Below are 21,222 nucleotides of genomic sequence, written 5' to 3' on the forward strand. Positions count from 1 at the left end.
AAACCCCACCTCTACACATTGCTAGATTGAGGACCAAGTCTTCACCATATGAGCTTCTGGGGTGCATTCCAGATACAAACTATATGTGATAAGGTCAAGAAAAAAGCAAGGAGACCAGCATGATTGGAGCAGACTTATGGTCAGAAGGAGGAGGGGATGCCAGGCCATATGGATCTTAGATGCCACTGTAGTGGCTTTGGGCTCTTCTCTGGGTAAAATGGAGATTACTGAGGACTTTGAGCAGGATATAGTGTTCTATGTGTTTCAGAGGATTATTCTGACTGCTGTTTGAAGGGGGTAAGCAGGGAGAACTGTCCGGGGGCAAATCATTAACCTCGGTAAGCGATAATGGCGGTGGAATGGTGGCCTGGACCAGGTTGGTGGTAGAGGGCTTGGGGAGAAGTGGTCAGGTGTTGGTACCTTTCAAAGAAAAAGAGGAGAATCAAGGTAGCTTAAAGGTCTTTGATCTGAGCAACTGGGAGGACGGAGTGGATCGCTGAGAACAAGAAGGCTGGGAATGGGGGCAGATCTGCAGAAAAAAGAGCATTCCATTTTGGACATGTTAAGTTTGAGATGTGTGTTAGACATCTCAGTAGAAATTCTGAGTGAACAGTGAAATGAATAGACCTAGAGTTTGTGAGAGAAGTCTGGGCAAGAGAGAAAAATCTGGGAGTTAACAACTTCTAGATGTTATCTAAAGCTGTCGCCCCGACTCACATTAACAAGACCGAATGCAGAGGGCCGAGGGAAGAGGCTAAGACGGATCCCTAGAGCTTTCAAACATGAAGAACTGTGGGAGGCAGGAGGCAGCAAAGATCACTGAGAAGGTGCCACCAGGTAGTGAGGCAGGAAGACCGTCAAGGGCATAGTTTTCTAGAAGTCTTGTAAAGAAAATACATCCAGAAAGAAACCAGCCCACTTTGTAGGATGCTCACGCTAAGTGGGATGAAGGCTGGGGGGCAGCGGTTGACTCGAGTCACTGGCAACCTTGATAAGAGCAACTGGGGTTGAAGGGTAGCGGCAATGCCTGGGAGCAGCAGATTTTAAAAGAATGAGAGGAAAGAGACTGGAGATTGTGGGAATAGAGACACTAATTTTTGAGATATTTTCTGCAAAGAAATGGAGTAGAAATTGGCAAGAAAAAAGAGGGTCAAGAGAAGTGACTGTTGGGCTGGGGTTGTGGCTCAGTGGTGGGGCACTTGCCTAGCAGGGGTGAGGCAGTGGGTTTGATTCTCAGCACCACACTTAACTAAGTAAAATAAAGGTCCATTTATGACTAAAAAAAAAATTAAAAAAAAGAGAAGTGACTGCTATTTTTTTTTTTTTTTTTGAAGATGGGAAAGAAACCAGCCTGTTTCTATGCTCTTGAATATCATCCAAGAGGGAGCAAAAAGGTGTTAATGCAAGACAAGAGGGAGCAGACTGCGGAAGCAGTTCCTGAAGAGACAAGCCAGGAGGTCTAGCACACCTGGATAGGTTGGTTTGAGCTAGGAAGGTGGACAGTTCACTGTGAAGTCGCTGGAAAGGCATAATATATGGGGCTCAACCCTGGTAGGTGGGGGGAAGCCAAGTGGGAGTCTGAGAAAGCTCTTGATTGCTTAGAATTTGTCAGTAAAATAGAAAATAAGGTTACCAAGTGAGCTTGAGAATGGAGCATGAGCTATTAGGATTTGAAGAGAGAAAGAGGTGTGAAACAGTCCTTTAGGAGCCTGGGAGAGTAATGAACTAGGAGCATGTGATTCCCAGGAAGCATTAAGAATTCACTTGAGGGGATAACTAAAAAGAACTAAAAAAATTTTAGAATAAAAATCTAAAAAAAATTTTTTTTTTAAACAATTCACTTGAAGGCTGAATAGGGGAGGATTTGAGACTCAGTGGTAAAGCGCTTGCCTGGCATGTGTGAGACCCTGGGTATGAGACCCTGGGTTTGATCCCCGGCATCTTTAAAAAAAAGAATTCCCTTGCTGGGCACGGTGGCATACACCTGTAATCCCAGTGGCTCGGGAGGCTGAGGCAGGAGGATCGTGAGTTCAAAGCCGGCCTCAGCAAAAGCAAGGGGCTAAGCAACTCAGTGAGACCCTGTTTCTAATACATTATAGAAAAAGCTGGGGATGTGACCCAGTGGCCCAGTGCCCCTGAGTTCAATCCGCAGTAATAAAAAAAAAAAAAAAAAAGAATTTACTTGAAGTTAGTGATCATGAATTTAGTGACACTAGTCTGTACATGCATGTGTGTGCACACACACATGTGCACACTTACACTTATCAGCCTTATCTAGCCTCCTGGGTTTAGAAACGGATTGGACAGAGAAACTGAGTTAACCAGTATTTTAGTCCCCCCCCAAAAAAAAAAAAAAGAGAGAGGAGGCAAGGGAATCATAAGCATGTGGATAGAAGTGCTTATAAGATGGACATGAAATTCAAACTGGGTGCAGAGGGGAGTGAGAGCAAAAAGGACAGGGAAGAAGAGTGGAAAGAAATTATTGGCACAAATGGAATGGTACGTGTTTTATGGAAGCAGTTTATTGCTTTAAATAATGACATGACCCTAAACATTCCTTCTGTCTTTGACATAATCCTCGTCTTCTGTGTTACCTGGTGTGATTTTTGGTAAGAAAATAAAATACACACACACACACACACACACACACACACACACACACACCCCTCTATCTTGAGAGCGTATACATAGTATATAGTTTGATTGTAGGATGCAAAGGTTTATCAGGGTTGGGGAGTAAATTAGAAAGTTAGAAGAAGGTGATCAAAGAGTAGAACATGAAATTGGAATTGTGGAGAGGTTACACCTGGACGTAATGATGAGATCTAAGTTCTGGCACTGGAAGTGAGTAGTGGAGGGGCAAAGAAGATGATTGGAGAAGGGAAGGTCGAGAATTGAGAGACTGGGGTTGTTTACACATATCTGGCATTCACAAAGGTTACGGAAAGGGTTGTAATGGCCAAGAGGTAAAATTATTAAGAAATATGAAGGAATAATCCACTGACACTGTGAAAGTAAATCACTTAATTAAATCTAATATCTGAAACACACCATTTATACATTAATTTAACTATTGCATGGAAACAAAACAAACCATTGCTACAGGGTAATATTTGCTTAAAGGGGTACAAGCCCAGCAAGGAGAGATTTCCCCAAGGATCCCTGTCAGCGTTTTCCACTACTTAAGGACTTCTTTCTCAGAGAATCATGCCTCTGAGCTGGGACTCCTGCTTTATGCCAGTAATGTCGAGGAGGCATTCTCTATTTCAATAGTACACTTCTTAGTTCTGTTTTTCCTTCCAATAACATGCAATGATTCATACATACAAGTATTATTCCTATAATTACCACCATATATTATATTTATTTGCAAAAAAAAAAAATCATGTCAGGTAATACAGAAAACATGGATTGTGCCCAAACGAAAAGGTAGCATTGTACTGTTCCTTCAAGCAATAAATTGACTCCTGCTAACACAACAAACCTTTCCATTAGCTTCAGTGATTTATTTATGCCTCCATTTTATTATGCCTTCATTTTTTTAGGGAGATTCGGATTTTTTTTCTCTACTAGGGCCTGTTCTGCATTACACTGGCCCTTAGTTACTTGAACACTAGTCTAAAATGTATGATGGGACACAAATGGAACCAAGAGTTTGGAGATGTTTAGATTTCCAAATTATATGCTGTACCTTTCTCCTTAGATTGCTAATTTCTCGTGACTTCTTTTTCCATTACCTTCTTGGTTTGTGTGTGTGTGTGTGTGTGTGTGTGTGTGTGTGTGTTTGTGGTTTTGGTACCAGGGATTGAACCCAGGGGCATTCAGCCACTGAGCCACATCCCCAAACATTTTTTTTATATTTTATTTAGAGACAGGGTCTCACTATTCCTGAGGCTGGCTTTGAACTTGCGATCCTCCTGCTTCAGCCTCCCAAGCTGCTGATATTACAGGTATGTGCCATAATGCCTGATTCCAATTACCATTTTTAAGACTAAGTGGAGCAGTCTGATCTCCTTTGTGACTGGAGTGGCTGGGACCAACTGGGTCTTCTGCTCCATTTTGGTGACAGTAAGGTCATCTGGCATTGTTACCCAGGAGACCCTGAACAGGTGGAGGGTCACTGTGATGGGGTTCATAGTTGGGCCCATTCTGATATTGTTCCTGTAATGCAGAGATGGTTTTGTTCTCAAGTCCTAGCAATAGCTTACCTTCCCATCTTCCCACTTGTCTATACAGATACAGCAAAAACACTTTTCCCAGGCAACGATTTGATTAATGGATTTTGGATCATTGAGAAGGACGGAGTGATAGTTATGCCCAAGGGTTATTTGTGAGATGCCTTCTTAGCCCCTCAAATAAGCTACATAGGTCTGAGATTAGAGGGTCTCAGCATCCACTCATGATACTTTGGTGGAGATGTGAGGCGCAAGGTCCTTATTGACCAGAGAGCCACAGGTGAACCTTCTGACACTGCTCAGAACAATCCTCAGGCATGAAGAGTCCTGCCTCACAGCTTCATTTGGCATGTATCCCTTTAATCCCTTGAATATACTTAGGGGAACATGCTCCATGGGAGTAAAGGAATGTCATGCTTTCGTTCCATTTAGTACCATTGGGTGGGTTGTTTGGCCACAAGAAGCCCAAGAAACATCTTGAAGTTCTTTCCTAGCCACCCCACTTTGTTCATCAAGCATATGTAGGTCGAAGTTGCAGTTACCACAGGGCGAAAATTCTTTTCTCTTTTCTGGCCCACCAAGCTCTGAGTACTTGCCCAGCCTGGGTTGCTCTGAGAGGCAGCACCCCTCTCCCTTGTCTCAGCACAGGCCAGATTTTATTTCAGAAGTGAGAACCCAGCATCTTAGTCCCACACCGACCTTCCATGGCCCACAGCTGGAAAACCCTGGCAAATTTAAGTTCGGCACTAAGGGTAGAAGCCAGTCCTGTCATCTCCTAGTGGGAAATCAAGTGAGTGTGATTATTATTCAATGCTATCACTTTATACTTGTGACTGCAATTGTTTAACTTTCACACAAGAGAGAATACAGTCTACCAGCTAGGTCCCATTCGACTTTAGAGTGCACCCTTTAACCATATCAGAGTCAACTTAGGATTCAAGTCCTTGGAAAAGGATTATTAGAAGCTCTGTCCCTCTGGTGAACATTTATTGGCATTTATAATTTTGCTAAAGCACCTGTATTAGGTATGATTGCTTTTGGCTGCAAGCAACAGGACACCCTACAGTCACTGAACTAGGAGAAATTTCTTTTTCTTATATAATAAGAAATCTGGAGGGAAGTGCCTGTGGAATTTGTTAGCAGCTCTGTGTCGGCAGGGTCAGCATCTCTAGCTTTGCCACCTCATGGTTGCAAGGTGATCAGACCAACTCCACGCCTCTTGTTCATGGAAGAAAGGGAAGGTAGACTCACTGGGGTCTCTCCCTCTTGCCAGAAATGAAAAGCTTTCCAGAATGACTCCCACCCACCCCAAGTAGTGGGCGATAATTCTCCTCACCCCTAAAGGGCAAGAACTGAGTCATATAACAATAACTGCAAGAAATTCTGGACAATTTAGGAAAGGACTGTTGTAATGGAATCAGCCTAACTATGATCCATAGTCTAGAGCCTTCCTGAAGAAAACTGAGTTCCTTTTGCAATAAGTAAAGGAGAAATATATTTTTTGATAGAAAGTTGATGAAATCTGTTTAAACATCCTGTTGACCATGATGGTGGCATCCTGAGTCACTTATGTGAAAGTCTGCAGTCGTTCCTTCTCTTCCAATAGGCTAGTGTCCACCCCACACCAAGCTTTAGGCCCCCACGTACCATAGTAAACTCCTGGTCCATATCAAGAATTGAATATATTGTAAATGAATAGGGGCAGAGATTTGATCCCTTGATTCCCTCAATACACTTATTCATCAAACTACCCTTGCAATTTGAAGCCCAGTATTTGATTAGACTGGCAAATCCAACAGGTAATGCCCACTGTTTGGTTATTACAGGAGTTAGCATCTGGGCTCTCTTTGAAATTGCACATCCCTATCATTGCTACAGATATGAAACAATAGTATATTTTACCTTCCCAAACAAGGAGCAGGAGGATAGGGAGGGGGAAGAATATTTCTCTTACTTTTAGGGAGTCTCTAAGATAAATTATAAGTGGCTATTCCTGTCTCTGACCCCCAGCCAACACTGTCTGGGACTTATTTAGAACCTCTCACTTTTGGGGTGGCTTGGGTGCCCTAATTCAGACTCTTTGAGCTGGGATTGCTGATTTACACAGATTTCTTTTTCTTTCTTTCTTTCCTTTTTTTTTTTTTTTTTTTTTTTTTTTTTGTGGTGCTGGGGATCGAACCCAGGGCCTTGTGCATGTGAGGTTAAGCATTGTACCAACTGAGCTATATCCCCAGTCCTACCCAGATTTCTTTATGAAACATCTCTCAATCTTTGACTCATTAAGATTTGTGAGAAAATTTTTCTCTGGAAGGCACTTTTTGTTTAAAAAGCATAGGAAAAAAAAAAAGAAAAAGAAAAAAAAAAAAACCCATTAGGCCAATCCATGCACTTAAAAGGTGAATAGAGGTGGCATTTCTGCCAGTCCAAGTTCTGAGGGAGTCCACCAATGAGGTTTGGAGGTTGCATAGCTTTCAGAGCCTGAGGAGGCACAGTGACAGGAGTCCCTAACACACATAGCCCGATGTTCCCCTTTGACCTGGTTTGATACTCAGAGGAGCATGAGGAGCCAATTAGGAGCTGGTGGTGGCAGTGTGCGCCTGGGTCAGCTGGGTCTGTGCTGTGTGGGCGGACACAGCCTGCAGTGGGTCAGGCAGTGGGAGGAGACTGAACAAATGCTGTCCTCAATGCTGGGTGCTTGAGAGTTCAGGGGCAATTCACCAGGGACCCTGGCCTTGTGCCCGAGGCTGAACAGAGGCAACAGGGCAATGAAATCCTGACTACCAGAGAAGAGATACAGACATCATGGCCTGTCACAAAATGAGACCTCACAGCACTGGTGGCCGAAAGGGCAGCTGCTGTATTACAGGGAGAGTCAGCACAGAACCCAGAAAGAGTCCTTCAGGAGTAGCCAGGATATTAGGTTCTCCAGAGATGTAGGAACCAAAAGTGTGTGTGTGTGTGTGTGTGTGTGTGTGTGTGTGTTTGTGCACGCGCGTGTGCACGCGCACGTGCATAAAGAAATTTACTACAAGGAATTGGCTTGTGCCATTACAGAAGCTGACTAGTCCTGAGTTGTGTAACTGGCAAACTGAGACCCAGGAGAGCTGATTGTATAGTTCTAGACCAAAGACCTACAGCCTTAAAACCAGTCTGAAGGAAGGAACAACACTGATGTTCCAGCTACAGGCATTCAGGCAAGAAGAGTTCCCTCTTACTCAGGTTTTTTTTGTTGTTCTAATCAGACCTTCAACTGATTGGATGAGTCCCACCCACCCCAGAGAGGGCAATCCACCAAACTCAGCTACCCATTCAAATGTTATTCTCATTCACAGTACTCTCAAAGCACACCAGAATAATGTATGACCAATATCTGTGTGCCTCATGGCCTCATCAATTTGACACAGAGAATTAACCATCTCAGTCAGTGTATTTTATCCTGAGAGGGAATCTAAGAGTCCAGGGAGTTACATATATTCACCTAGAAGTGGGACTGCAGGCAAATAATAGGGATACAGCCTCACAGTGTGGACTCATCAAAGGGTCACATTCCCAGCAAACCTTTAACATCAGCCTTCTTGAGACAAAAGAGCCTTCCCTAGCCAGGAAAGTTCCCCATGGCTGGAAAAATGTAATCCATGGCCTCCATGTCCTAGAGAGAGAAGAGATCACTGAGCCATTAGTTGTCCTGGCAAGTAGTGCTTCCTCTCCCACAGGCAGCTGTGGGCAAGAAAGGGCCAAACCTGCACCTCTTGAAGGTGTACGGGATGGCAGGCCCGTGCCTTGTGGAAGTGGGAGACCAAGGCAAGACTCGGCCCGTCCTACCTGCTCCGCTTCCACTGAATTATTCGGAGGCCTCCGTGGCATGGTGATTGGGTTTTTTGATTCAGAATGGGAATCTGTGGCCCTTGGACAGACATCATGGCCATAATAAGTATACTCAAGTTCGACAAGAGCTCATTGTTTTTCTCCAGGACTGTAATTAGGAACTGGTGGTAGCAGTAGGTACATTCAGAGGTTTGGAAGTTCACTTTTAAAAGAGTCTAGTCTCTTGTAGAGCTCTAGGAGACATGTCAGCTAGTGAGAAGGCTGCCACAGTCAGAGGCCAGTCAGGGTGAATGAGACCGCAGGTCCAGACTGACGGTCCTCTCCTAGGCACTGACTTCAGAGTCCCTCCTGCTTCCTGGGCTCCCCACTCCAGGGAGTCCCAGGGTAGAAGACGTATAGGTATGTGAACGATAGTAAATTAACAAGGTATTGCGTCTCCTTGAAAAAACTCAAGGGGAAATCCTGTGACACCAGGCAGCTTAATGCTCATAATTCAAAAGGACACTGAGATCCTGAGCTTAGAAGAGAGCCAAGTGGAGAGGACACCTGACAGGTGCAATGTTCTTCCAGTAAGGGACAAAGCCAACTTGTGGCAATCCTGGAAGGGTGGAGCCAAAATAAATAAATAAATAAATAAATAAATTACCCACAGCTGATTTTCCTCCCTTCCATGGATTCTGATTGATGTTGTTGTTCCTTGATCACCATTGGCCAAACTCAGGGGAAGCCAGAGAACATTTTAAGCATGTTGGACTTCTGAGGAAGAAGAACAGAGAAAGGTGGAAAATGAGTATGGAGTGGCATCCTGATAGCCAGCAAAATATCAATAACTTTCAAGGACTGTAGGAATGCTAGGAACCCCTTTTTAAATTACTTTTTCCCCCTGTTTTGATCACAGAACAAAACATCTACTCACTCAAAACCGGAAATCTATACCACACATTACTGAATTCAATGTCTAAGTTGCATTCCCAGGAAGAGCAATAGGACCGTGTGGTTAGCATGCCAACAAGATCAACTTTGAAAAATATCACCTTTTCCTAATTTATAAATGCTATAGTACACTTGAAATATAGATAAGCCAAAAGGAGAAAATAAAACTGTCTTGTAATCTCATGTTAGCAATAACCACTGCTAATATTATGCGATGCTTTTTTTTTTTTTTTTTCCTTTTTTTTTTGCAGTACTGGGGATCGAACTCAGGGCCTTGTGCTTGCAAGGCAAGCACTCCACCAGCTGAGCTATCTCCCCAGCCCATGGGATGCTTTTTAAGTGTCTTAATCTTACCTTACATGTATGTGTGTGTGTGTGTGTGTGTGTGTGTGTGTGTATAGTATATAAAACATAAAATATAATATATAAAAATATATCATATATATAACATGTAAAACATAAATGTTTTACATATATTATATTTAATGTATTTTTCAACTTTTATTTTGTCATAACTTTAGACTAACAGAGAAATTGCAACAGTGATGCACAAAATACCCATGCTCCTTTCACAATCATTCTCTAAATGTAAAGAATTTACCACGTTTGCTTTATTTACCTCTCTCTTTTCATGTATATGTGTACACAGACACACATAAATATAAATTGTATGCACATATATATGTGTCTTTTTCCCTGAATCATTTCAGAGTAATCAACTTAAAAATGTTAACAAAAGCAAGTTGGGCTAGTAATCTCTAAACCATCACTATCTCCCACTGTAATAAACATTGCCCAAAATTAATAAGAGGAGAACAAGAGGGATACAGAACACTTATTAAGAAATTTCCATTGGATCAGAACATACTTAGCTAGAAAGTGAGCACCCACAGATTTCTGTGAACCCCGGAGTGTTGTTGCTATCCTGAGACAGACTGGGAAGGGTTCTGTTTGACAGATGCCCAGCCGTGTTCCTATTTATGGAGGTGAAACTGTCTAAATTGGGGTAGCCTAAGAGATGCGAGGTAGCCCTTTGAGGGCCCAGAGAAGAACCTCGAGGTTACCTGTGAGGGACTTTCTAGAGGTATTGAGGCAGATCACAGGAGCAGGACTGTGATCTTCCACTTCAGGGACCTTGTTTCCTGGCATCCCATCTAATTTAGAATGCGGTCGATCATTCTGGAGGCATCAGTTCCAGGTGTCCACTTACAAATGCTCCGCGTGGAAGACAGAGGGAACAGGTTTGAAATCAGTCATTCTGGCCGGGGCATAAACAATCTCCCCTGCAGTGGGATCACTAGGGAAAGGACAGAAATGAAGGCCTACTGTTAGCTGTCAGGTGCTGATTTGGGACTGGGTTAAATGATTTTTTCAGGCACAGAACATCACCTTGAGTCTTGGCATAAAACAGAGCCAGATGCTAAAGTGCCTTCCTGGTTTGTTATTCAGGGTTGGACCCGCTCCCCAGAGATGTGCAGCCGGGACGATCAGGTTGTCCACGCTTCCGAAAGCCGAACAGGACCAACTTAGCAACAGGGTCAAAGCACTACAGAATGACATTAAGCTGCAGGTCAGTGGACAGTGAGCCAAGAGACTCCAACTCAGGCCTGTCAAGGACAGGGCAGGACTATCTGATTCCAGACTGGCCACTCGGCCCTGGTTTGTTTATTTAGTTATTTAGTTATTTAGCGGTCGTGCCCAGGGGCACTCTACCACTGAGGTGCATCCCCATTCCTTTTTATTTTTTTGTTTTCAGGCAGGGTCTCACTAAACTACTCAGCGGGCTCAAACTTGCAATCCCCTTGCCCCAGCCTCCCAAGTTGATAGGACTTCAGGTGTGCACCACTGCAGCTGGCTTGGCCCTGTTTTTAAAGAGAGATTGTCTTTTCTTCCGAACGGACTGAGACTTTTGACAACTTGGGAAACTCTTTCTTGACCAACAAAAGAAAAACTCATTTTAACATAGTAATTCCTAACAAAGTGATTTTCATTTATTTTATTTGTTTATTGATTTTGAAGATACCTATCCCACTTCCGTGAGAGAGGCTGGTGGATGACACTCAGGTGAATGGAAGGTCCACCAGGGATCTGCCCCTCTACCTTGAGGTCAGGTGGAAAATGTGCAGGGTAGATAGGATACCTGGGGGGAAAAAAAAATAAGAGGAGAAGCATCCAGGGTTACTCCCTCACCAAGTCCTTGGCTTCTGGGAGGAACAGAATGTGGTAGTCTCCAAAAGCTTAGGGGTCCAAGTTAGTTGCAAAGGGTGAGTGGGATCTGGGTTACATCTCGCTGAAGTTGCCACCGTGAGGCAAAGATGCACACACACATGAGGAGTGGGACGGTGGGGACCCCGGCTAGAAGGTAGCCACGGGGAGAATGTCTGGGGGGAGTCTGTGTGCGCCTTTTGGAACCAGCACCCTGTCCACACCATATCTGCGGACAGCGAACCAAGAAGAGGACCTTACTGTCTCTATGGGCAATCACAGAAGAAAGTCCCTTTGCTATCCCTCTTCCCTGCTCCACCCTCAGAGGGGCATGTGGGGGGCTACCCTGCCCCTCTCCACTCTAAGCTGCTAGAAGCCAGTTCGTTAAGGGGCTTAGGGGAATGCTTTAAAATGATATCAGATTTAAGTTGTAAAATGAACAGCAAGGAGTTATAAGACCTGAAAATGAGTGTTACAATAGATGAAAGTTATTGGAAAATATTGAATTGATAGGAAGGGGAATTTCAAAAGAAAACAGAAAACAGTAGTCACTGGGGAAAAATTCTTCACTTTATACCAATAGTTGAGAATCTTCTCTGAGACAATGACATTACATGTGCAGACATTTATCTTCGCTCCCTGCTAAGAAAGTTGGATGCCATCCACACCCTGCCCTCTGTTCTTGCCCTTTCAGTACGGGAGCAACTATATATATAAAGATATTGTATTACTGAATGAATGCTAAAGCCAAAGATGATGCAAATGGGAGATGGGAAGGCAAGGGAAACACGCGCACGTCCAGAGAGTTTCTTCAAGTGTGGGAAAGAACGCAATCCCATTTATGGTTGAAGGGATTCAGTGTGACTTATCTGCCACCACTTGTCTGGCTGTGAGGGCTCAGCGCTGGTTGCTGGTCATAGGTTGTTAACATGAAAAGGAAAAAAGGTCCATGTTATTAAGACTCTTCGTAAACTCCGTCTGCCATTAATACACTGTGTTCATGAGCCCATGAAACAAGTTTTCAATGCTGGGAAAGGGGCCGACTGACATCCACAGAGCAGGTCATTTATCTACCTGATAATTCAGCCTTCTCTGCAAAAAGAGCCTTTGACAAACAGTCACGTGAAACAAATATTCTTACATTTGAGGATTGTTCTGAGCAGTTCATTCACTTGCTTTCACTCAGGGTCTAAGCAGAAACAAATGGTACCCATAAATTAAGGTATTTCAAGGAGGCAAAGAGATTTATTTATAAAAGGCCACATATAGAGAAACTACAAAGGACAATACAGTACCCTAGTTTTGTTACCACACCAGTCTTCAAAAACAGAGGGAAAGAGAAATTTCCAGGACCCAGAAAGAGAAATTCAAGCAGAGGGCCACCTTGAGAAAAGTTATCCCATTCTGTCGAGGTGACCCAATAGGGAAAAGTCGGAAGAGGAAGTAATTTGACTTCCATCTCCTTCTTCCACTTGCTTCCTGCTGGGCTTCCTATTTATCAAACTCACTCAAAAACGGGAGGACAAAGGATGTAGACCAAACAGGTCAGTGTCCCAGGCAGAGCACAGGAAATGGACAGCAATGGAAACAAGCAGAGTGGACTGAGAGAGGTACACGGAGGTAGTCGACAGGCATTTCTTCAAATAGCACTTAAATCACCTACTATATGCGGAACACTATTCCAGATGCTGAGGACAGAGCAACCAAGAAACAAAGCCCTTAACTTCATGGAACTCATAAAATAAATAAGATACAGGCCTAAAATATGCAGTCTATTAGATATTCACAGGTAATAATGAGATAATACAACAGAAAATATTGAGTGAGAAGGAACTATCACACTTTTAATAAGGGAGCAGAGGGGACCCTGAGAAGACCTGAAGGAGAAAAAGTGAGACCAGAGGTTCTGGGGAAAGCAAACCACGCATAGGGAAGAACAAGTGGAAAGCCCTGAGAGGTGAGTGTGCCTGCTGTACGTGAGGAACAGAGAGAAGGCTAGTGGGCGAAGTGGACTGAGTAAGAGGGTCCGTGCTCAGAGAGAATATCAGGGAGATGAAGGAGTAGGGAGGCAGTGTGGAGGTCAAACCATGTAAGACTTCATGGGACATGGTCAGTAAGTTGGACAGTTAGTGGGGGACAAAGGGGCAACATGACCTGACAAGTGTCTACAGCTCCACTTCAGTTGCTGTGCTGAGGTGGACTGAAGAGGCAAGGGAGAGCCAAGGTAAGAGAAGGAGGCCGGCTGGGAGGATAGGGCAGCCATCTGGTCAGGGCGAGATGATGACTTAAACCGTGTGGGAGCAGGGCTGGAGGGCGGTAAATGTGACAGAATTTGCTGAAAGACTGGATATGGGCGTGAGATGAAGAGAGGAAGTTGACCCCAGGGTTTATTGGTTATTAGGGGGAAAAGTGATTGCTGTTCCCGAGATAGGAAGGATCACAAGAGGTCCGGGTTAGATGCATATGTGTAGCTGGGTAGAAATTAGGAGACCATTTTTGGACGTGTTGTTTGACATCCAAAGGGAGGTAGGAAGATGTTCTGTGGATATATGAGTCTGGATTTTAGGAGGAAGGGTAAGTTTACATATGCATTTCATAGTGTGGGTGTGGTACTCTGGAGACCAAGGAGAGACCAAGGAGAGATGAGGAGCTACGACAGGTGTGGTCAAGAAATTAAGTAAGACCTGGCCTAAAATCACCATTGGAGGAAGTAATGCAGATAGATAATGCTGTAATAGCAATTTTGTTTATTTTTGTTGGGGAGGCGGGTACGGGAGATTGAACTCAGGGGCACTCGACCACTGAGCCACATCCCCAGCCCTATTTTGTATTTTATTTAGAGACAGGGTCTCACTGAGTTGCTTAGCACCTTGCTTTTGCTGAGGCTGGCTTTGAACTCACGATCCTCCTGCCTCAGCCTCCCAAACCACTGGGATTACAGGTGTGCACCACTGCATTTGCCCTGTAATAGCAATTTTAGTAAAATATTAAGGATGTATGCTGGCTCAAAGGGGTATAAAAAGGGGCAGGGACATTGGAGATACTACAGACAAATCTTTTGAGAAATTATGTTATAAGGAGAAGGAAAGAAATGGAGCTATAGCTCACAGAGGAAGTGAGATCAAGAGAAGATTCTCAACCAAAAAAAAAAAAAGAGAGAGAGAAATTTTAAAAATCCTTTTTCTTAAATCTTGTCACCAATCCTCCAATCTTCTTCCTTCCAAGTTCCTATGTGACCAAAGCATTAGGCTCCACCTATAAGCCAGTGTGAATCCTCTCCTCAAGCATTTGTTGGTAAGTGAACAAATTGTTCGGTTGTTCATTAAATCACACCATATTGTCTCACCTTCAGTACAGAGTAAGAGGTGAGCCATGGGCTTTTCTGCTTCTGGTCCTACCCAACTTGTCCATTTCCCACTTCCTTGTCCTTGTTGGTTACTCTTGAGAGGGTCTACAATACCACTACCTTCTGTTTCTGTATATTACCATTGTGAAGAGCCATCTATAAATGAGGTTCAAATTTTTCCTTCTCAGTGAACTGTTCACAGAGAATTTCTCATGAGAGATGAGCTGAGGTAGGTTTCCAGTATGGCAGAAATGAGTGGGCCCAGCACAAGGGTTCTTAGGTGGAAATGGGTACTTATAAATTTACGTATCAAGAAAAAAACGTCATTGATACATAAAAAGAATATCCAAGTGGCTGAGAAATAAAAGTTACTTTAATTTCATTAACCATCAAGAAAATGCCAGTAAGAATACAGTCAGATGCAACTACAAACTTAACCAAAATAGCTCACATGAAAATAAAAAGGAAAACATCAAGTGTTTAAGAAGATGTGGAGCAATTGGCACACTCACCCATGCTGGTTATAGTAGAGATGGTACAACCACTGCGGGAAATCACTTGGCAGTATTCACTAAAGCTGAACACACATACAAGCAGGAATTCCACTCTTAATATATTCTCAATAAAAGTGAGTACGTATGTTCATCAAAAATTCCAGTTAGAATGTTCATAGTCACATACTCTATACTTGTTTCAAACTGGAAACTACCTAAATGCCAATCAGCAGTAGAATGGATTTTAAAAAATTGTGCTATATTTTCACTATATAACACCCTAAAATGATGTGAGTGGATATACAATTATATACAAAATATGAATGAGTCTCACAAACCTAAGTTCGAACAAAACAGAATAGACACAAAAGGATACATGGTCTTTAAATAAAATACAGCACAAGTCAAAACTAATCTATGCTGTTAGAAGTCAGAAATATTGATTACTCTTGGAAGTAGCTAGCTGGAGAAAAACACACGTGCTATTTACAGAATTAAAGAAGCTGACAAAAGAGTAATAATGTAAACCTGAAAAATACAAAGGGAGAAAATAGGGACTGGGATTGTGGCTCAGTGGTGGACCACTTGCCTAGCATGTGTGAGGCACTGGGTTGGATTCTCAGCATCACATATAAATAAATGAATAAAAATAAAAGCCTATCAACATCTAAAAATATTTTTTTTAAAGGGGAAAAAATCCTGGGTGCCATGGCCCACACCTGTAATCCCAGCAGCTCAGGAGGCTGAGGCAGGAGGACCAAAAGTTCAAAGGCAGCCTCAGCAACTTAGCAAGATCCTAAGCAACTTAGTGTGACCCTGTGTCTAAATAAAATATTAAAAAGGGCTAGAAGTGTGACTCAGTTTTTAAGTGCCACTGTGTTCAATTCCCAGTACCCCCCCACTAAAAAAGGGAGAAAATAATAAAGACAGAAGCAGAAATCAGTGAGTTAGAGGACAAAACCAAAAGCTACTTTACTTAGTTAAAAGCATTAATTAGATAAATCTGTGGTTAAGATTAATCCACATAAAAAGATCTAAAATATACAGAACAAAAAAGGAGGCTATAGAAGACTTATTAGATAAAAAAAGACTTTTAAAGTATCATAAATGGCTTATCTATCTATTTATTGGTTCCTAGAAATATGTAAACTTTCAGCATTAGCAAGAGGAGAAATGGAGATCTTGGGCACATAAGTAAACATTAAATACAAAAAACAAAGGCGTCCCTTCCTCTCCACCAAACTCTCAAATCCACATTTTTCGCAGGCCATTTCTACCAAATTCAAAGAATAGTTAGCTTCAGTCTTGTGTATGAGATTTGTTCAAAAAAATAGAAATCAAGCAATCATTTCAACAGAAAATGTTAACATCTTTAACAGAAATAAAAACAACACCCCCAAAGTTGAGGAAAACACAGAAATGTATAGGCCCATTTCATCTACAAACATACATTTAAAAAAAATTTAAAATAGATCATTGGGTCTAATAGAGAATTTAAAAATAATATATAATGATTGATTGAATTTTATTTCAGACATTGTGGTATGATTTTCTATAAGAAAATCTATCAGGCTGGGGTTGTGGCTCAGTGATGGAGCCGTTGCTGAGCGTGCATGAGGCACTGGGTTCGATCCTCAGCACCACATAAAAATGAATAAATAAAGTGTTATATTAATCTACAGCTAAAATAAATTTAAAAAAAAGAAAAAGAAAATCTATCAACGAAATTCCCCTGACTTCAACAGGATCAAGTTGATATGTCAAAAACCAATGGTGCCAGGTGCACTGGCATGTGCCTGTAATCCATCCCAGTGGCTCAGGAAGCTGAGGCAGGAGGATGGCAAGTTCAAGGCCAGCTTCAGCAACTTGGCAAGGTCCTAAGCAACTTAGTACCTTGTCTCAACATAAAAAATAAAAAGGGCTGGGGATGGGTTCAGTGGTTGAACACCCCAGGTTGGATTCCTGGTACCAAACAACAACAACACAATGGCAAACATTACAAATGCAGAAACTAGTTCAAGAAAAGAAAAGGATCAGGAGTACCATCCCCATCTCTCCTCTTGTTCATGCTCAAGGTCTTGGCCGACTTTGTATGGGAAGAAGGATGATATAAATGGTTGAAGAGGAAAAGAGATATAATTGTCTTCATCTGCAGACAATATGAACATTGAACTAAAAAAACTAATAGGATCGACAAACTGTTAAGAACTAACTTAAACCCATAATAGCCCATTAGAAAAAGGTAATAAAAATAAGACACAATTCACAGTGGCCACAAAACCTATGAAATAGCTTGGAATAAATTTAATCCCAAATACACAAGTCTTGTATTAAAAAAAACTTTAAACCTCCAATAAAGGATACAAAACTCTAAATTTTATACTCTTAAGTGGAACAACTTGGTAGTATAATAACTTACTTTTGAAGAAAAAAAACCTACTAAAGACTATGAAGAAAACCTAAATAGAAAAAAGTTCATGCTTTTATATGGTACAGCTTTGTGATAATATTTTCTCTAAATCTCTAATTTTGATGTAATCCAACTCGAAACTAATTCCAGTTTGACATTTTGAGGAAGACAATAAACTGACTCTTATGTATGAATAAAAGTCAATTTTAAAAACATTAAATCTTTAAAAAAAAAAAAAAAAAAAGAATAGTGGATGGAGTTTTCCCTAGCTGATATTAACATATTTGGGCTCAAGAACAAACAAATAGACCAGTGGAATAGAATAGTTTAGAAAAAAATTATTTATGTATCTGACTTTAATATATACTGAAGAAGGCATAAAAACCCATTGAGAAATTATTTCCTAGAAATGGTGTTGAAAAAACGGACTCACTATGTGGACCAATATGTGTTATAGATTATGACCTGATACCACATCATTATTTTGTTGAGAAATGTTAACTGAATCCTTATCTAACATCAAATAAAAAGAGATATTCTAGATAGGTTAAAGACTTAAGTGTGAAAAGAAAAATGTCAATAGAACAGAATATCTTTATGCTCTAGAACCAGAGACAGACTTTTAAACAAAACTTAGAAAACACACACCATAAGGCAAAACACTGATAAATCTGATTACCATAAACCCAGAGCTCTCCAACAACACAATAAGGTCCCACTTCACATCCACTAGGACACCAATGTTTTTTAAAAAAATGGAAAATAGCCAGTGTTTGCAAGGGTGTAGGAAAATTGGAACCCTCATACATTGCTGGTGGGAATGTGAAAAGGTTCTGTCACTGTAGAAAAAAATGTAATGGTTCCAAAAAGATAAACAGAAGTACCCCATATGACCCAGAAGTTCCATTCCTATTATTTTATATCCAAAATAATAAAAAGCAGGTGTTTAAGCAAGCATATGTACATGCAAGTTTATATTAGGACTGTTCTTAATAATCAAAAGGTAGAAATAGCCCAAATGTCTATCGATGGAAGAATGGATAAATAAGTTATGATATTCCATATTGGACTATTAGTCAGTCATAAACAGGATAGAGTTTTGGAACATGTTATAACATGTATGAAGCTCTAAAACTTTTTTGATAAGTGTAAGAAGTCAAACATGAAAGGATACATGTTGTATAGCTTCATAATATGAAATATCTAGAACAGACAAATCCTTAGAGATAGAACCCAAATTGCCAAGGACTCCCAGAGGGTTAGGGAGAATGGAAAGAAACTGCTTAATGCCTAAGGGGTTTTACTTTGGAATGGAGGAAATGTCTGGAACTATATAGAGGTGATAGTTGCACAACATTGTGAATGAAATAAATGTCAGTGAATTATCCACTTTAAAATGGTTAATGAAAAACAATTGATGGGCACTAAAGAAAAAAGGTCTCAAGGGAGAAAATTAATAGATAATAGAACCAAAGATTACTTGTCATCTTTAAAAGTGACAATGGACTAATATCTAGGACATACAGGAAAATCTTGCAAATTAACAAGAAAAAGACAGCAATCTCTGTAAAATGGTAGATTAAAGATATGAACCAGTATTTGCAGATATATGACACAAAAATTGATGAAGCTATAATGAAATGTTTCAATTTATTAATAATCAGAGCAATACAAATTAAAACTACAGTGAGGTTAATTTACATCTAGGAGAAAAAATGAGAGAAAGGACAATGTGTCTTAGAGTGTGGTTCCCAGAAGCTCACCCTAAAGCTTAGATTCAATTTCAAATAATTCACTCAGGAAGTCATCCCAGGATGAATACAGATGATAGAGACAGGAAAAGAGAGGAAACTAAACAAAGATGCATTTCAGATGGAGTTCTGGTCTCAACCTCGTCCTGCAGGGGAATTCTGGAGAAGAAACTATACCTCGGCCAGAACCATTCTAAGCCAAAAGAGCTGGACTTCATACTTCTGTTGCCGAGGCTCATTGACTGCAGGACCTCAGATCTAACGTCCAGGCACTTCCTCAGCTCTGGGCTAAGTGGCTCCAAGAGCCCAAGGTCAGTACTCTAAAGATGATCTTGGGTGTCCAGAAGCAAACCACATAGAAACTAGGAGATGGGCCCACAGAATCAAAGTCAGAGATTCATAGTCATAGCAACAATGATGTCCATTACAAGATGTGCAAGAATACAAGAATCTTGGTGGATGGCTGGTGGGTACGAGATTGAAGCAGCCATTGTGCAGTGCAATTTAGCACTTCTTGGAAAAATTATATTAGACAAACATGTATGACCCTGAATCCTCATTTTTTTTTATCCCAAAGGAATTATCACATGGGTTCACAAGGAAAATATTTAGTTGCCCACAAGGTCATGGTTTTTATTCTAAAACCCTACGGGTCACTGATGTCATCTTCCTTCAAAGGTCATTCATCATCCTGACCTTTCAGCTTCACTGGATCTACTGAATCATGAGAGCCAAGTGTTTGCAGCCTGAACCAGCTGAAGAATCTTTTCTTGCTTTGGGCCCCATTCAAATTTGGCCATTTTTCAAAGAGTCAGCTGTTGAATTTGTCAATGCAACACACTCAGGTATGTCGTTTGTTGCCACCCCAAAATTGTGCCTTTTTCTTCGTGTAAGACACGAAGAAACCCTCTAGGAGAACACTATAAAAGTTCTCATATTTACTTCCTGATTTCTGGCCTATTTGTGTTTAAGCAAAGCTTTTAGGATATTTCCTGCTTTCTAAGCCCTCAGTATAGTGGACCACATAATTTTCTTTGGTTTGATGAGAGGATCAAGGTAATTGTATCAGTCAGGGTCCAGTCGGAATCCTGGAAACCGCACTGGATGTTTCAAGCGAAGAGATTTCATAAAGGGAATAGTCTACACAGGTGTTAGAATACTAAATAAACAAAAAATTGAGGTGGAAGTCACCCAAAGATTACCATCTTTAGAAGCAGCTATTACCCCAGGGTTGGAGGAACAAAACAGAGGAAGTGGGGTTAACAGAACATAAAGGACACTTCACTGCTAGTGCTCAGGCCACTGAGAGGGTAAAGGCTGAACCATGTTAAGGCAATGTCCTAATGGAGAGAAGCCAGTGGGGGGTTTGGCTGCTGTAAGCATCTTGATGGACCAAAGTGGGATTGTTGCTGGGAGCTGTCAGAGAAGCTGGAGGCTGGAATCATAGCTGTGTGCCCTAGCTGCAGGGTATGCAAAGCCAAACTGGAAACTGAAGGAGTCTGACATCCCTCCTCCACTTTCAGTTCTCAAAAGTGTCTCCAGTTTGGCAGAACCTATGGGAAGGTAGCTAGCAAGAGAATCTGGAAAACAGTTTGCAGCGTCTGGTTGCAGCATCATCGTGCAGAGTGTAGAAAGATAAGAGTAAATGCCTGAACACCTGCAGCAAGATGGTGAAGGTGTATTGTCCCTGCTAGAAGAAAGCAGCTTCTGGTATTTATTGTTTATAGCCAACATAACCCAATACCTGCCTAGATCCACCTGGGCATCATCAACTGCTATTATTGGCTGTTTTTGTTGGGGAAAGACACATGGACATCACCTATAACTCAGCAATATTATGGCACAGGAGGCCAATTAGATGGAGGTGGAGGAGATTTAAAAGGGGGAGCAAAAAGAGGAGAAAATTCTCCTTGGACTACATTCCTTTTTCAGCTATCCTGTTATTGTATTTTAGGTCTGTTCAAGCAAAGAGAACATGGCTCGATTCTTTAAACTCCACCCGAGGGTGTCTTTCTCATAAGTGAGTTTAATCCATTTATTTATTGTGATTATTAATTTATTTGATTTATTTGAATTTATTTTA

General features: G+C 41.5%; 1 protein-coding gene across 1 annotated transcript in view; it reads left to right on the top strand.

Annotated features, from left to right (window-relative positions):
• Window positions 1-348: 348 nt before the first annotated feature.
• Window positions 349-21,222, top strand: part of TSGA13 (testis specific 13) — a gene marked incomplete at both ends in the record, with an annotated part of 45,617 nt that continues 24,743 nt past the window's right edge. The window contains 2 exons of the mRNA XM_079150371.1: window positions 349-376; window positions 10,383-10,503. Coding sequence (XP_079006497.1) covers window positions 349-376; window positions 10,383-10,503 — 149 coding nt within the window. The remainder of the gene's footprint in view (window positions 377-10,382; window positions 10,504-21,222) is intronic.

This window comes from Sciurus vulgaris (genome assembly GCF_902686455.1).
Source record: "Sciurus vulgaris genome assembly, chromosome: 8".
Classification (NCBI taxonomy): domain Eukaryota; kingdom Metazoa; phylum Chordata; class Mammalia; order Rodentia; family Sciuridae; genus Sciurus; species Sciurus vulgaris.